This window comes from Filicampus tigris, chromosome 5 (genome assembly GCF_054856515.1).
Source record: "Filicampus tigris isolate MCC_2025a chromosome 5, RoL_Ftig_1.0, whole genome shotgun sequence".
Taxonomy (NCBI): domain Eukaryota; kingdom Metazoa; phylum Chordata; class Actinopteri; order Syngnathiformes; family Syngnathidae; genus Filicampus; species Filicampus tigris.
In genome coordinates, this window is record NC_141221.1 from 4,811,489 (window position 1) to 4,824,965 (window position 13,477).

The 13,477-nt window shown below is 43.1% G+C and overlaps 1 protein-coding gene and 1 long non-coding RNA gene across 2 annotated transcripts in view; one reads left to right on the plus strand and one right to left on the minus strand.

Moving 5' to 3' along the window:
• Positions 1–1,176, plus strand: part of LOC147147021 (uncharacterized) — a 17,325-nt gene extending 16,149 nt beyond the window's left edge. The window contains exon 6 of the long non-coding RNA XR_015086861.1: positions 461–1,176. This is a non-coding gene — a long non-coding RNA (uncharacterized LOC147147021). The remainder of the gene's footprint in view (positions 1–460) is intronic.
• Positions 1–13,073, minus strand: part of egflam (EGF-like, fibronectin type III and laminin G domains) — a 27,344-nt gene extending 14,271 nt beyond the window's left edge. Inside the window, exons 1-7 of the mRNA XM_086031161.1 lie at positions 12,750–13,073; positions 9,002–9,111; positions 5,263–5,349; positions 4,980–5,006; positions 4,619–4,736; positions 4,393–4,528; positions 2,109–2,275 (exon numbers count right to left, since the gene is read on the minus strand). Of these exons, the coding sequence (XP_085887287.1) occupies positions 2,109–2,275; positions 4,393–4,528; positions 4,619–4,736; positions 4,980–5,006; positions 5,263–5,349; positions 9,002–9,111; positions 12,750–12,870 (766 nt within the window). The 5' untranslated portion in view covers positions 12,871–13,073. The remainder of the gene's footprint in view (positions 1–2,108; positions 2,276–4,392; positions 4,529–4,618; positions 4,737–4,979; positions 5,007–5,262; positions 5,350–9,001; positions 9,112–12,749) is intronic.
• Between the last annotated feature and the right edge of the window lie 404 nt (positions 13,074–13,477).

A 13,477-nucleotide genomic window follows, 5' to 3' on the forward strand; every position in this document is an offset into this window, starting at 1 on the left:
GTGAGTACATTCAGCATAAGCAAGTGGCAATGAGTTAAGCACATAAACAAAAAAAATCACTGGCATTCTGAGTATGCCGATGTAGATATTGTCGAGAGAATGAGCTTCTAAAGTGCTTCCTGAAAACAAAACATTTGCAGGGAAATGCTTTCAACGATAAGAAAATGTGCTACAAGTGTTCGGAATCCGCACGGACTGTTCCTTCAAAATGCTAATTAGCACAGCCCAGTAACATTAAATCCTGCATACTGAGCACTGGAACAGGGGGGAGGGGGTCCCCCGGAAAACTAATCTGCTGTTGTGTAACCAACCAAACACACGCACACACAGCCACACCAACGCACGCACGGGGTTGTGTGAAGGGGAGCCTCGAGAAAAGTATGTCAGTGCGTCAGGCCCACCCTTGTCGCCCATTCAAGAAGCAACACATTGTGTGTGTGTGTGTGTGTGTGTGTGACAGGCAGAGAAGAGGGTCTGGCATGGCGTCCTTAATCCCATCTGATGAGACTTGATCGTAACCCGCTTTGGTCCCCCGCTGAGAGACCACGCTCGGCCACTGCACAGCTTCTGGACGTTTGTCTGGTCGCCCATCCCTAACTGCTGTTTTTTTTTGTTGTTTTTCAGGAACTTTTTTTTGTTACTGATGTCATTCTATTACGGTGGTACCTTGAATTTGGAGTGCCCAAATTTGCTAATTTTTGACAGACAGTTGAAGAAGAGAGGCGTGGATGAACCCCGCACTCCACCCCCCCCCCCCCCCCAGTGGATGTCAGGACCTCCCAACCCCGTCGGCCCCACCCTTTGCCCCCCCCCCCTGTTTGGAATGCCGGTCTTGATGGTGGTGCTTGGAGAGAAAAGTCTCTTTTCAAGTGATACTTGGTGTAAAAAGTTTGAGAAGCAGCTGCGTCACACTCAAGAGGTTCAAATTTAAATCGGCGCATTGTGCTCGCGTGGGATATCCGGGTACCCTCGCTTGGACTTGTTAGGTTCACTTGAAGACCCTAAATTGTCCAGAGGTTGTGAATGTGAGTGTGAACGCTTTTTTGTCATGATCTGCCAAAAATGGGCGTCTAAAAAGACCAGCGGGCATCGCCTAACCGCCACCGAGTTCCTGTCTACATATTTATTCGTTTAATCGACCCAAGTGGTCCCGGCCCATCCGACGTCGTTGGGTTAAAAATAATACAATTTTGGGTCAAAAAACAGCCCAGTTTTTTGTACAAAACAATGCAAGAAAGTGGGTCAATTTGGGTCAAAATGACCCACTTTCTTGCATTGTTTTTGCTGTTGCTTTTTGCAGAAAACAACCCAGAAAGTTGGGTCAAATTGACCCAAGTAGTGGATCGGTCCTTTTTTGACCCAAAATTGTATTTTTAACCCAACTGTTTTTAGAGCGCAGTCCAAACAGAGTAAAATGTACACTTTGAAGAGAATAATATTCAGAGTAAATTTGACACAGAAAAACATTTGGAGAGTTATTAACCATTCAAGTTTTTTCACTCAGAAATTTGTTTCGTAAATTTTACAAGGAGACCTTTTGAGCTTTTGAGTAGTTCATTTTTTTAAAAAGTCACACAAGGGTTGAGGAATATACCAACAAACTTCAGGTTGGAGAGACGGCCACCCTCCCACCTGAGCCAACGCGCTCCTAATGTGACTTTTATGAATCACTGAATACTTGTACCTCCAAAAGGAGACAGGATTTGTGTTGGGGGGGTGGGAGGGGGTCTCCTCTTGGAGACACCAATATTTTTGTAACTCACAGTAGGTGCGACATGGCTCATGTGATAGAGTGGCCATTTCCTAACGTGGTTTCTATGTACACCATGTGTGAGTCTCACATCCGTGTTTTAATATCAATCAGTCCCGCCTAACCACCCCCCCCAGCCCACTCCCGCCCCTTCTTCTGTTCACACACACGTGCACAAAAGACACACACGTTAATAAACTAAATGACATTTTTTCATCTGTTCAGGTAACGCAGTGACCTACTAACACACTTCTTGCTGCTCGTATGGTGGTGACGGGCGAATGCTAGCTACAATCATTGCCATCGTGTTGTCGGGTAATTAATTAGTGGGTGAAAGTTGGGGGGAAAGGCATCTTACCCAGGGTGCGCACGGGGTTGTTGACGTGGCTTGGCGGGCTTGCCCCGTGCACGTTGACGGCTCGGATGACAAACTGGTATTCGGTCTCGGGTATGAGGCCCTTCAGCACCATGGAGTTGCTCTCGACGGGCTCGCGGATATACGTCCACTCCGTGTCCATTTCCGGCCTGCACAGGACAAGAGTCAAACAAATAAGCTTCAAAATGTCAACGAAAAGCCCTCCCAAGCCATGTTTTTCATAGTGATTGTTATTTTTCTTGGCATTTTTTTTTTTTTGTCTACTTCTACAAGAGTAAGCGAATTAGGGTCCACTTTTACACAGTTGACACTTGGCGGCCGATCTCATAAGATTCCATATAAAAATTGTTCAGGGAAAGGGGACCGGTATGAGAGGTCGTTAGGGACCATTTTTATTTTTATTTTTTTTTTGCTCATAAACACTCCTAAAATGCCGTCATACACAACACCGCACCACACTCACACGCACGACTGAAATGCTTGTGGGCATAGAACAACTGCAACTGTCAAATCAAAGCAGCGCTTTGTTTTGAACATAAGAAAACAAACGGAACGCCACACGCGCAAGCGCTTGCCAACAGAGACAACACCAGAGACGGAGCAGAGGGACATAGCTTAGATAGAGGGAGAAAACCAGTCACTATCTATTCGCTGCAGATGGGGGCGGACAAACTGGGCTTGACAATGTCCAGATATTTGGAGCGGAATACCGTCATTTTGACGTACAAAGGCATATGTCCTCCAATTTTATTTCTGTGTGCCTGTCAGGTGCAAGCCTCCGCGTGGCGTTGATGCGACCTGATGTCGTCAGCTTGCGGTCATGTGCGTGCGTGCGTGCGTGCGTGCGTCTCGTTTGCGACGAAACAACATGGATCCCGATCAGTTGTCTGTCTTTGTCAAGTAAAGGGCAACAGCCGCCTTTTATGCTTTTTATATCCGTTGCCACATCTTGGTGCGGTGGAGTCACAGCGGGGTGGTAAGGGAAGTATGTTTCAAACACGAGCTGCCTTCTTGTCATCATCGTCTCCGAGCGAACCGTCAAGGGACTTTGGCGGAAAATGATGTCTGATTGTAACTTGTCGCGTCTAGACATAAAAAGCGGCTTTGTCTCAAACTCGAGAAAGCTTCTATTCTATTGTGTTCACACAATGAACGAGCTTTGTCCCGTTGCCGCGCAAAAAGACATCCACGGCTCCAAATGCAGAGTATAGCACCGCGTAAAAAGTCTTACTATACTATATACGCTACTGTAGGAAAAACGCAGACATTTCTACTTTGGGGAGAAATTGCACAGAGCCGATGCACGGAATGCAGTAGACGGTCTTCCAACTAACACAAATGACTGTCACCGCTTTGAAAAGTTATGTATGGTGCCGTTTTATCAGCATTAATAGCGTTTGAATATTTTATATTCACCTCCATGCTTTGCACACATTCTGTCCTGGGTTTTAACTTATTATTAATTCTAAGAAGAAAAAAAAAAAAAATCACAACACACTTGAAGGTCATAAAAAAATGATGATAAAATTGTCACATATTTAAATTCAAAGTACACTTAGAAATAAATGTAACATTTAAAAACTGTTAACATTAATATCATTTCAAAATCGATATCGGCACAGTTATTTTCATCATAAGTAGGGATGTAACGGTTCACTCAAGCCATGATTCGATTCTATTTTGGATTGGAGTGAATTTTTTTTTTTTAAAATGTCACAAAATGAATGACCCATTTTAAAACCAAATTATGTTTTTATTTTAACATCTGCATTTTGTACTTGATACAAACAGTACATTTTTGTGATAATTTTGCCCGTATAACTACCGGTATATTTTTTCATCAGTGTTTTGTTAGCGCCACAACTAAACATGAAAATAAATAAACGTACAATAGATTTGACTGTTATAATTACTACTCCTTTTGTGATCAAAATTTCAATATCGATTATTTGATTTTTTTATATCAATGCATATTTTAAGCAGTTTAAATCAATGTTCGATTCGAATCGATACATCCCTAATCATAAGCAATAAGAAATACATAAATTGCCAATTAAAAAGGTTGTTTATGATTCAAAAATATACATACAAACAATAATAATAATAATAAAAGGTAGTATGTAAACAAAAAGTAACCAGAGGGATACAACAAGAGAATCAAATGAATCACAATAGAATTTAAATACATGATATAAATACGTATGAATGAAATTGTATTTAAACCAACACGTATAACGATGTATGTAAATGATCAACGATGGCTCACCTGATGTAAGCAACCAGAAAGTGGAGGACAGGCGCGCTGCCCTCACTCTCCCCTTGCTGCCACGACAACGCCAATTCTGTGTCGGATATCGCCACGACGATGGGCTCGGTCGGGGGTGTGGGCGGCATGCACGTATCTGATGGCAGACGACCAATACAATAAACCGTTATAGCATCACAAACAAACGGTGTCGTCTTGTTTTTTTTGTTTTTTTTCCCCCCCTCACCATGCGAGGCTGTGCCGACGTCCCGGGGCATACTGGGTCGACCCTCGCCTGCCCAACCGTAGGCACCGACGCTCACTCGGTACTTGGTGTTGACCTTTAGGTTACCTATATCCACATCCTTCATGGTGGACAAAGCAAGTCTCAAACAAGATGAGCGATTGACAACAACAGTGGGCTAACTCCATTTTTGTCACTTTTAACCAAGATATTAAATACCCCAATTTTGATTGCAGCCATAAAACTTTACATGACTCTGCTATGAAATGACAAAAATGGAATTAGCCCCACCCACTGGAGTTCCTGGTGGCTCAAATACACTGAAAAATGTGTCACACGCACACTAAAGGAAAAGTATACTTACAAAGTTTGCCTGTCCATCAAATTGGCCCTTTGGGTAAAAAAAAAACAACACAAGATATCAATGAGTGCTTTTTGTCAACAGTCCAATTCAAATCCGCTGTTTTGTGGGGTTGGGCTGGATTGTGCCCCTTCTACAACGGGGTATCACATCGTGCTTCTTTTCGTGCTTAGAGTGTTTGTTCATGTGCAGTTATCACATCAGTGGTGGCCAAATAGGTGAAGAACACTGGCATCAAGCGCCATGTCGCCAACAACACTGTAGCTCTGTTTACTATTGGACTCACCGTAGTCAGCATATCCAAACTAAGAGGGACTTCCATTACGGAGGCCGTACCCTGGGGGCGGCCATTTTTCATCTCCGTGTAGAAAACCTGAAATGCACATTTTGAAGGACACTGTCTAAAAACCAGATCCGAGGCTTAAATCAATGTGGGAACAGTCTTAAAGAGATAAAACCGGGTTTTGTTTGCGTAATCGGCAATAAGATCGTACATAAGCATGAACGGAGACTATGATCTGATTTTAAAGAGATAGAAATCTCTAATCACATTAAATTGGATTTCCCAGATTGCTGTCAAATGTGCCATCAGGATCAGATCCAGGTTCAACTCCACAGTTTTTTTTTCTCACAGATGCTGAAATTGATTATTAACAGTATTGTGAATGATATGACACAATTAATACACGGACGCTTAGAAAGCCTATTAAACATATACATCATTGTAATCATCCGCTCTACATAAGTAAAGCGACCATACAAACTCACACCAGTCAAATCATAACTTCCTTGGCAGAGGTAGCACAGACGCTAAGTTCATCTGTGAGTTGTTTGGAAGCTAAGTGCAGCTCGCTGACTAATCCTCTTAGAGCGAACATATGGCCAGAGCACACACTGACTGATTCACACTTTGTTAATGGGTGACGGCAATTAGGAAGGACGCAGGGAAGGTCAACAGGGTGAGCCGCAATTAGTGTACACAAACAAATACTCTGTATTACAGGCACAATAAGTAATTAATTGACCGTTAAGAATTGTGCCGATTGTGCGGAACTGATTGTGGATTAATCGTATCTTAAGTATTGTTCTGCTCTTGACAAAAATCAGTCAACAGTATTTTGCTGAATGCGCACCGTGCCTTTCCATTATTTCAAAGCAAATTCGCTAAAAAGAGTGCAAAGAGTTTTGTACAAAACCCGAATCAATTTTGAGGGAATCTGTGTCAAGCGTATGAGATGAAAAAGTGATCTTAGAAAAATGTTAGTGATAAAAAGTTCTATATTTCTGAGGGGAAAAAAAGCTATTTTTGAGAGAAAAAAAATGCTATTTTTGAGAAAAAAAAATCCTCATTACCTGATAAGATTTCTTTGATAAGAAAAATGTTCATATTTTTCAGACTTTTTTTCAGGGAGAAGTAATTTATTCTTTAGTCAAAATGATAATCGTGCGAGGGAAAACTTTTTCTTATTTCAGAGAAACAAAAAAAGTTCCATGTTTGAGAAAAAGAAGTATTATTTTTGAGAAAGTAATTGTCTTGTGAGACAAAGTAAACTTTGTCAGCAATAAACAAGTTTTACATTTCTGAGAATAATTTTGAGTTGTGCGAGAAATATATTTCGAAAAAAGTCATGCGTTTTCAAAAAAATAAAAGGAAAAAGTCATTTTATATTTCTAATAAAAAGTTCATCATATCTGGAGGAAGTTGAACATTTTACACAAAATGTTATGCTTTGATTTTAAAAAAAAATGGGAAAAAAAAGTCACATTCTCATGTGGATGGTGACTTTTAACATCTTCACCAATTCTTAAAATGCCAGTGATTCAAATTTTCATTTGACTTTACTTTTCTTATAGTTTGTGGCGTACTCGAGATGCGCATCGCAGGCTCAGCACACTGCACACGTGACGCTCCTCTAACAATCACGAGTCTCCTTGTTGGCCTGTCCATTTCCCAAGCAGATTGGGGAGTAAAAATCAGTCTTAACACCCGCTCGCCCATACCACAGGATAATCAATCAGGATATTTTTTGGGGGACATGCGAAAAGTGGGCTACCTTTAATTGCAAGGAGGGAAATGCTCAGATTCGGCCCCATTCTTGATATGCGCGTGCGTCGCGCTTAAGCCGCTGTACTCGCATTACTTCTCAATGTACATTATACAATGCAACACAATACAATTTTATTTATATAGCGCATTTCGGCTGTTTCTTTCTTTTTCAGGACGTTCCAAATTGCTCTATTGGCTATGTCCTACATTTGTGCAATAGCTCTGACGGATTTTCCCTCTTCCCTCAGCTCCATAACGGTTTGCTTTTCGCCCATCGACACGTCCCGAGTCTTGATGATTGCTGAACAGCAAATGTAGTTTTCTCAGATGAAACTCAAAGCCCAAAAAAAAAAACAGGCACTCTCTAATGTTTACACAATCAATCTAAAAGGCAACACCTGAGCAACTAGAAACACCCATCAGACACATCTTCCAAAACTTTTGCTCACTTGAAAGGTTGATGGGTTCAAACAAAAGGTGCTCTGCCCTGCGTTGTTGAGCACATCTAAATGTAAATACCATGAAAGACAAGCTGGAATTTTTTGCTGCAACTTTTGTCTCATATTCATCTTTTGATCTGAAACCCAAATGTCTTCAGTGTACGACAAAAATAAAGGAATTGACCTGGCTGGTCCAATACTTTCAGAGGGTACATTTGCACAGCAGCAACAACATATTGGCTAGAGCGTGTGAAATCTTAAAGGCACGCGTGAATGGCCTGTGGAGAGAAAATGGACATCGGCGCAGGAAAGTGTCCATTTGATTTGTGGCTTTTTCCATTACTTTCCGCTCCTGACATCTTTCTAGTAGAGCAGCGGCCAAAGAAAACAGAGAGAGCAAGTGAGTGATTGATAAATAGAGTGGCGACCACACATAATTTTACGCCACTCTTTCATCAAGCGTGTGGCAACTAGTGTGAGAGGCGGCAGTCTATGTCTCGGCACTCCATCTTGTCAACAGCACAAACGCACGGGCTCAAATTCCAGTCAGAGAAAGGAAAAGCTTACTAGCGGCGGCTTGCTAGCATCAGAAGCTAACGTAGCAGTCTACGTCTCCATCCAGAGCTTTTTGTCGGACGTTGCTAGCGGACGCCACGCCAATGCTAACACGCAGAGTTAATCGTTTGACGCCGACTGAAACGAGGTCCCGTGAGGCACCAATTTACTGCGTTACGCAGGCGTTACGCCTCCCGGCATGAAGAGCTCAGCCATCAGCGGGCTATTTTATGCGATTTTATAAAAGCGTGGCGCTCAAAGGGGGGTTCCATCCAATTTGCGAACATAGTTGAACGCCTCCAGGCCACAGTGCCGCTGTGGAGTCCATTTGACAGGCACTTTAAAAGCCACGGCTGGCTCGCATTGACAGACCACACATTAGAAAGGAATGGAAACTGTCCGTCATCTCTTGAAATGAATGCAAGGAATGCTTTTTTCGTTGTTATTCTCTTGATTTTTAAAGGGAATCTCATCAATGTATATCAACTTGTTTTTGGTGCGCAAAAATTAAACAGAAAGGCAGTTGAAATGAATTATCTACATTGTGAAGTATGATACTTAAACGGAAGTTTGTGGAATGTGAATCCCGCAGAAAAATCCACCCATTTTTATCCATATTAGGGGGCGGCCATTTTGCCACTTGATGTCGACCGAAAATGACATCACAGATACTCGGGGCTCAGATAACCACCAATCGTGGCTCGGCTTACAAATGTCACATGACCAAACTCAGAAAACAGGTGAGTCGTCATCAGCGCGTTGAACATATTATTGTAAACAAGAGTTTTGACTTGACTTCTCCTTTAAAAATATATGTCGAATCTATTCAATAATAACGTATTTATATATTTCATGTACTTTTGAATGATTAAATGGTATTTGTATTTACTAGAATTTGGTAACGTCACCATGGAAGGGCACAAGTGGTGTTGACCATCGAACGGGAACTAGTATAAGAAAAACAAATAGAAAGGAGTGACGACCTTGTATCCGGTGATGGTGCTGACATGTCGCCGCGGCATCTTCCATCGCACGCTGATGGCGCTGCAGTTGACACTGTCCAACTGGATGTCCAACGGAGGACTCAGACGATCTGGAATGGACCAAACAGGCAAGGGCGTCAGAATGGGAACCGAATCAGGAAGTGGAAACCCAACCGAAATAGAACCGTACAAAAGTTGACTCCCAGACAAACAACATCAGTGGAGGGGAACGACGGTCTCCTCTATTGACTTTGGTAAGGAGGCACAATTTATCCAAGATGATTTGCCTTTTTTTTTCTATGTATCCTCAAATTTAACAACAATTATTCAGTTCAAAGTTGTTTACGCTCACTTTCATCCATTTATGCTTGGCGGCCATGTTGAGCAGGTGCTATTTCCGGTTCCTGATACTACCTGTTTTTGCCCGGACCAAATAGGTACTCAGACAATTTTGCTTTCGGTGTTATTTCTGTCTGACTTCCTGTTCCCGCCTTTTCGCTCTGTCCTATGTCTGGAATTTTGGGGCAGTGCTTCAAGTTGCCAGGAAAGCAGCGTTGTGAGTGTGACACTTTTTTATTGGACAAATAATTGTGTCCCCTTGAATATTACTTCAAGCAGTCCTGTTTTTTTTGGGGGGTGGCATATACGAAAAACACACCAAACAGTATGTACGGTATGTTGGGCGAACTCCATCCAACAATTCACTCGTTCATTCACCATCCCGCAGTTATCTTTGCTTCCTAACTATCATTCATCCAGCCATCATCAAATAATTCACCCAATCCATTCAACAATTACCACCTCGCTATCCTCCATCCTTCCATCAATTCATCCATTCTACATGAATCCATGATTCATTTAACACTCCAGCAATTTATTCATCGACCATCATCCGTCCATCCATGGTCCATCCTCCATCCATCCATTCATCCATCCATCATGAAGCCAGCATCAATTCATTCATCCATCCATCCATTCACGCATCCATTCATTGATCATCAATTCATCCAGCCATCTATCATCCATCCATCCATCCATTCATTCATTCATTCATCCAAGCAGTCATCTTCCTTCCATCCGTCCATGCGTTCACTGGTTGGTAGGTAGCACATGCCACAGAGTGACTCATGCCGCTCGCTCGGCTGTTAGTGAGGAGATCAGTGGTGGGCTGGTGAGGCCTTAAAAGCACCGGGATGCCATTTTAACGAGCGTGCGTGGTGTGGCGCAGCCTTGATATCTCAAAGAGGCAAATGTCAGCATCGGGACAAAGACTCGAGTCGGGAATCAATAAAAAGGTTGAAAATGGTTCCAGCCCAAATACTGCAAAAAATATTGTCTTTTGTTCAAAGCGACAATGTCACCTGCCACTAGGGCGGTGTATTTGCCTGCTTTCAAGGGACTGCGATCAAATGTGGGATGTACAAAATTTGACAATTGACATTTGACTGTGGTTGACGCCTTCTTATACTTGAAAGACAGAAAAAAAAAAAAAAAAAAAAAAAAAAGAAAGGTGTACCAGCGCTCAGGAGCGGATTGTGGTACACCTTAGAGGAACTTACAGTGCTTCATTTCTTTTGACACTTTTATGACAACAAAATCAGAGGGCGACCACAACGGAAATCACAATGGATTATGTCCAACCTCAGACATTCCAATGTTGTGCCCGAAGGCCGGTGCTATTGCTAATGCTAACATTTACGTGATTGATGTGGACTGACACATCACTCCCCCCCCCCCACCCCCATGTCAAAGACCACCACACAAGTCCAAATGTCAGCAGGCGTGGACTGCGTGGCGACAAACAGACGCGACAGTGTGTCGTGTGTGTGTGTGCGTGCGCGCGTGTGTGTGTGTTGCCCGAGGGATCGAACGAATGAGATGTGATGCGAGGGGAACGCGGCGAGGATGGAGTGGGCGGCCCTACGACACGAGGAAGACGTCTCGGTGATAAGAAAACAAAGAAAGCGGGTGATGTTTGTCTCCGGGGACACGTTGTTGATAAGGATTTAGTACACATGATTTTGGCGCCGGTAGGACAAAACATTAGGTACATCGGATGGGAGCTCAATATAAGAGCTGTAACACAAAAATGTTTGTTTGTGTCTCGGATGCAGATGGCGTAGGCATCTACTGGGAGGGCAAACATTTTGTGAGTACAAAACAATGTTAGCGGAAACTAGCAATGAACCACTTTTCGGTAACAAGGGAAAGTGTCATTCAAAACTCAATCGGCTGTTATTACGGACCACATGTAAGATGTAAGACCATCTTTAATCGTGCGCAGGGCACTCGCGTACAACATGTGGTAAGAGAGACGCTTTACGGGCTGCTGTTTTGGTTAGCAAGCTGCAACAGAGTTCAAATGGCCTCAGTTAGGGTTAGAGGGCCGTTATGACTGTGAAATCGTGTACGGTATGATCGCCTTATATCATCTCATCTACACAACATTTATGGATCACTTGTTTGGAAATCAAAAGCCAGTAAATATGTTTGTTCAACTATTTTTCAATTCATTTTAAAGGGGAAGTGGAGGTGATGAAAATACTTGCAATTAAATGCAATCTCAGTGTTGTTAACAATGAAGAAAATTTGCAAGAAACATTGATTTGCCTTCGCGGGCCATATAAAATGCAATTGTGGGCCGGATCCGGCCCCCGCGCCTTGAATTTGGCACCTCTGTCCTACGCGGTAAACAACTTTCACGCCCACTAACTACAACCTGACACAATTACATTTACGGGTTTTTTTTTTTTCTTGATGGCATTTATTTGTGGATGATGCAGGTTTCTAGTTCGTCCTTTGATTTCAAATGGACAAAATTCCAACATGTAGCGGGAGTGACCTATAAGTGCCATGCCTAGAGGAGGTGTGTGGTCTCTACTGAATGTCATTCATGTCAGGAGATCTCATTGGCTCGTTCAGGTGTACCTTTGACCGGGTGAGGGTGGTACATTTTGGTTTCAAAGGGATGTGGGCAAAATCATCAGATAGATAGCTAGACAATCAATCGACCAATCAATCAACATAGATTTTTGCAACACATAGAGATAAATAGATGAAGACAGACAGAAAGATACCATGCAACATTTGCACACGCATGGACAAAAACATGTTTTGCGCACACACACAAACACATACGCAAGCAAAAGGATGCATTTGCACACACTCAAATACTTTGCACACACACGCGCGCACAAATATTTTAAATGAAAGAATTTCACGCAAAAGCCCTATTTCACACTTAACATTTCTAGATGAAATTTTTGCGCTGATTACTAGACTGCCTTCGTTTTTTTTTTCGGTAGCACATTGGGTTTTCATAATAACAACAATAATATGTAATATACATAGTAATACATTTGGGAATATTTGGGAATTAAGGGTTAGGGTTACAATTTTTCCCTGAAACGTCGTAGCTATGAATTACAATATCAAATCTGTATGGCAGAAGCTTCTATAGTTCAAACAAAAAATGAAAATATCTCAAAAACGTGATGTACCAAAGAAAATGTAAAGCCATTTTCAATCAGCATTATTAGGAACACGTCGCTGATTAAAACGTGTTGTTCACTAGTGTAATGAACACAAGACATCACTTAATAAAATGAATAAAACATGACGACACAGGACCCATTTTAGGCCCGGGACCCCCAGTTTGTTTGAAGTCTTGATTGGGCGTCCAATTAAATGAAAGAGGAGGTTTTAGCTAGTACGACCATAGCGTCCTATCCGTACGCATTTGACTGACCAGCTCTCCTGGCACTGGACCTCCTGGCGGCGGTGCTGCGGGTGGCCAAGCAGCAGATCGCAAAGAGGACAAAGTGCAGTAAGAACGAGGTCCGTGTCCGTGTGCAGCTGCGGCTCGCCATCGCTCCACTCGCTCTCAAATGCTCATCGCACAAGCGGCCCAAAGCGCCACCGCTCCACACGGGACAAAATACTACGAAGAAATCGACAAAAGTTACGCAGGCGCTAGTGGAGATGATGCGGCGTCCCAATGGACGACGAGGAGAGCTGATGAGATTAGGGTCCGAAAGATCAGATCGGGTTAGGCACGTCACTGCGCGCGCGCAAAGGGACAGACGGTGTTTCGGTGACGGGTGGGGGGTGGGGGGTCGATGGGGGGGACACACCTCCGTGCGTAATGCGCGCGATCGACGGGAGATGGGTGGGAATGCCGGACGCGCGCGCGCGCGCACGTGTTGTGTCTTTCTTTCTTTCTTTCTTTCTTTCTTTCTTTCTTTCTCCCTTTATTTGTGTGTGTTGGGTGGTTCCTGCGTGTGCGTCCCCGACAGCACCTGACAACCCAGGAGCGCTTGCAGCAACGTGGAGCCATTTAGGAGCTAAGAGGATAATGAGCGTCTAATCCGCACACCGCAAACCACGCACGCACGCACGCAGATGGAAGCCACACGCGTCTTGGCCCACACAAGCACTACACTACACTCTAAAAACAGTTGGGTTAAAAATAACACA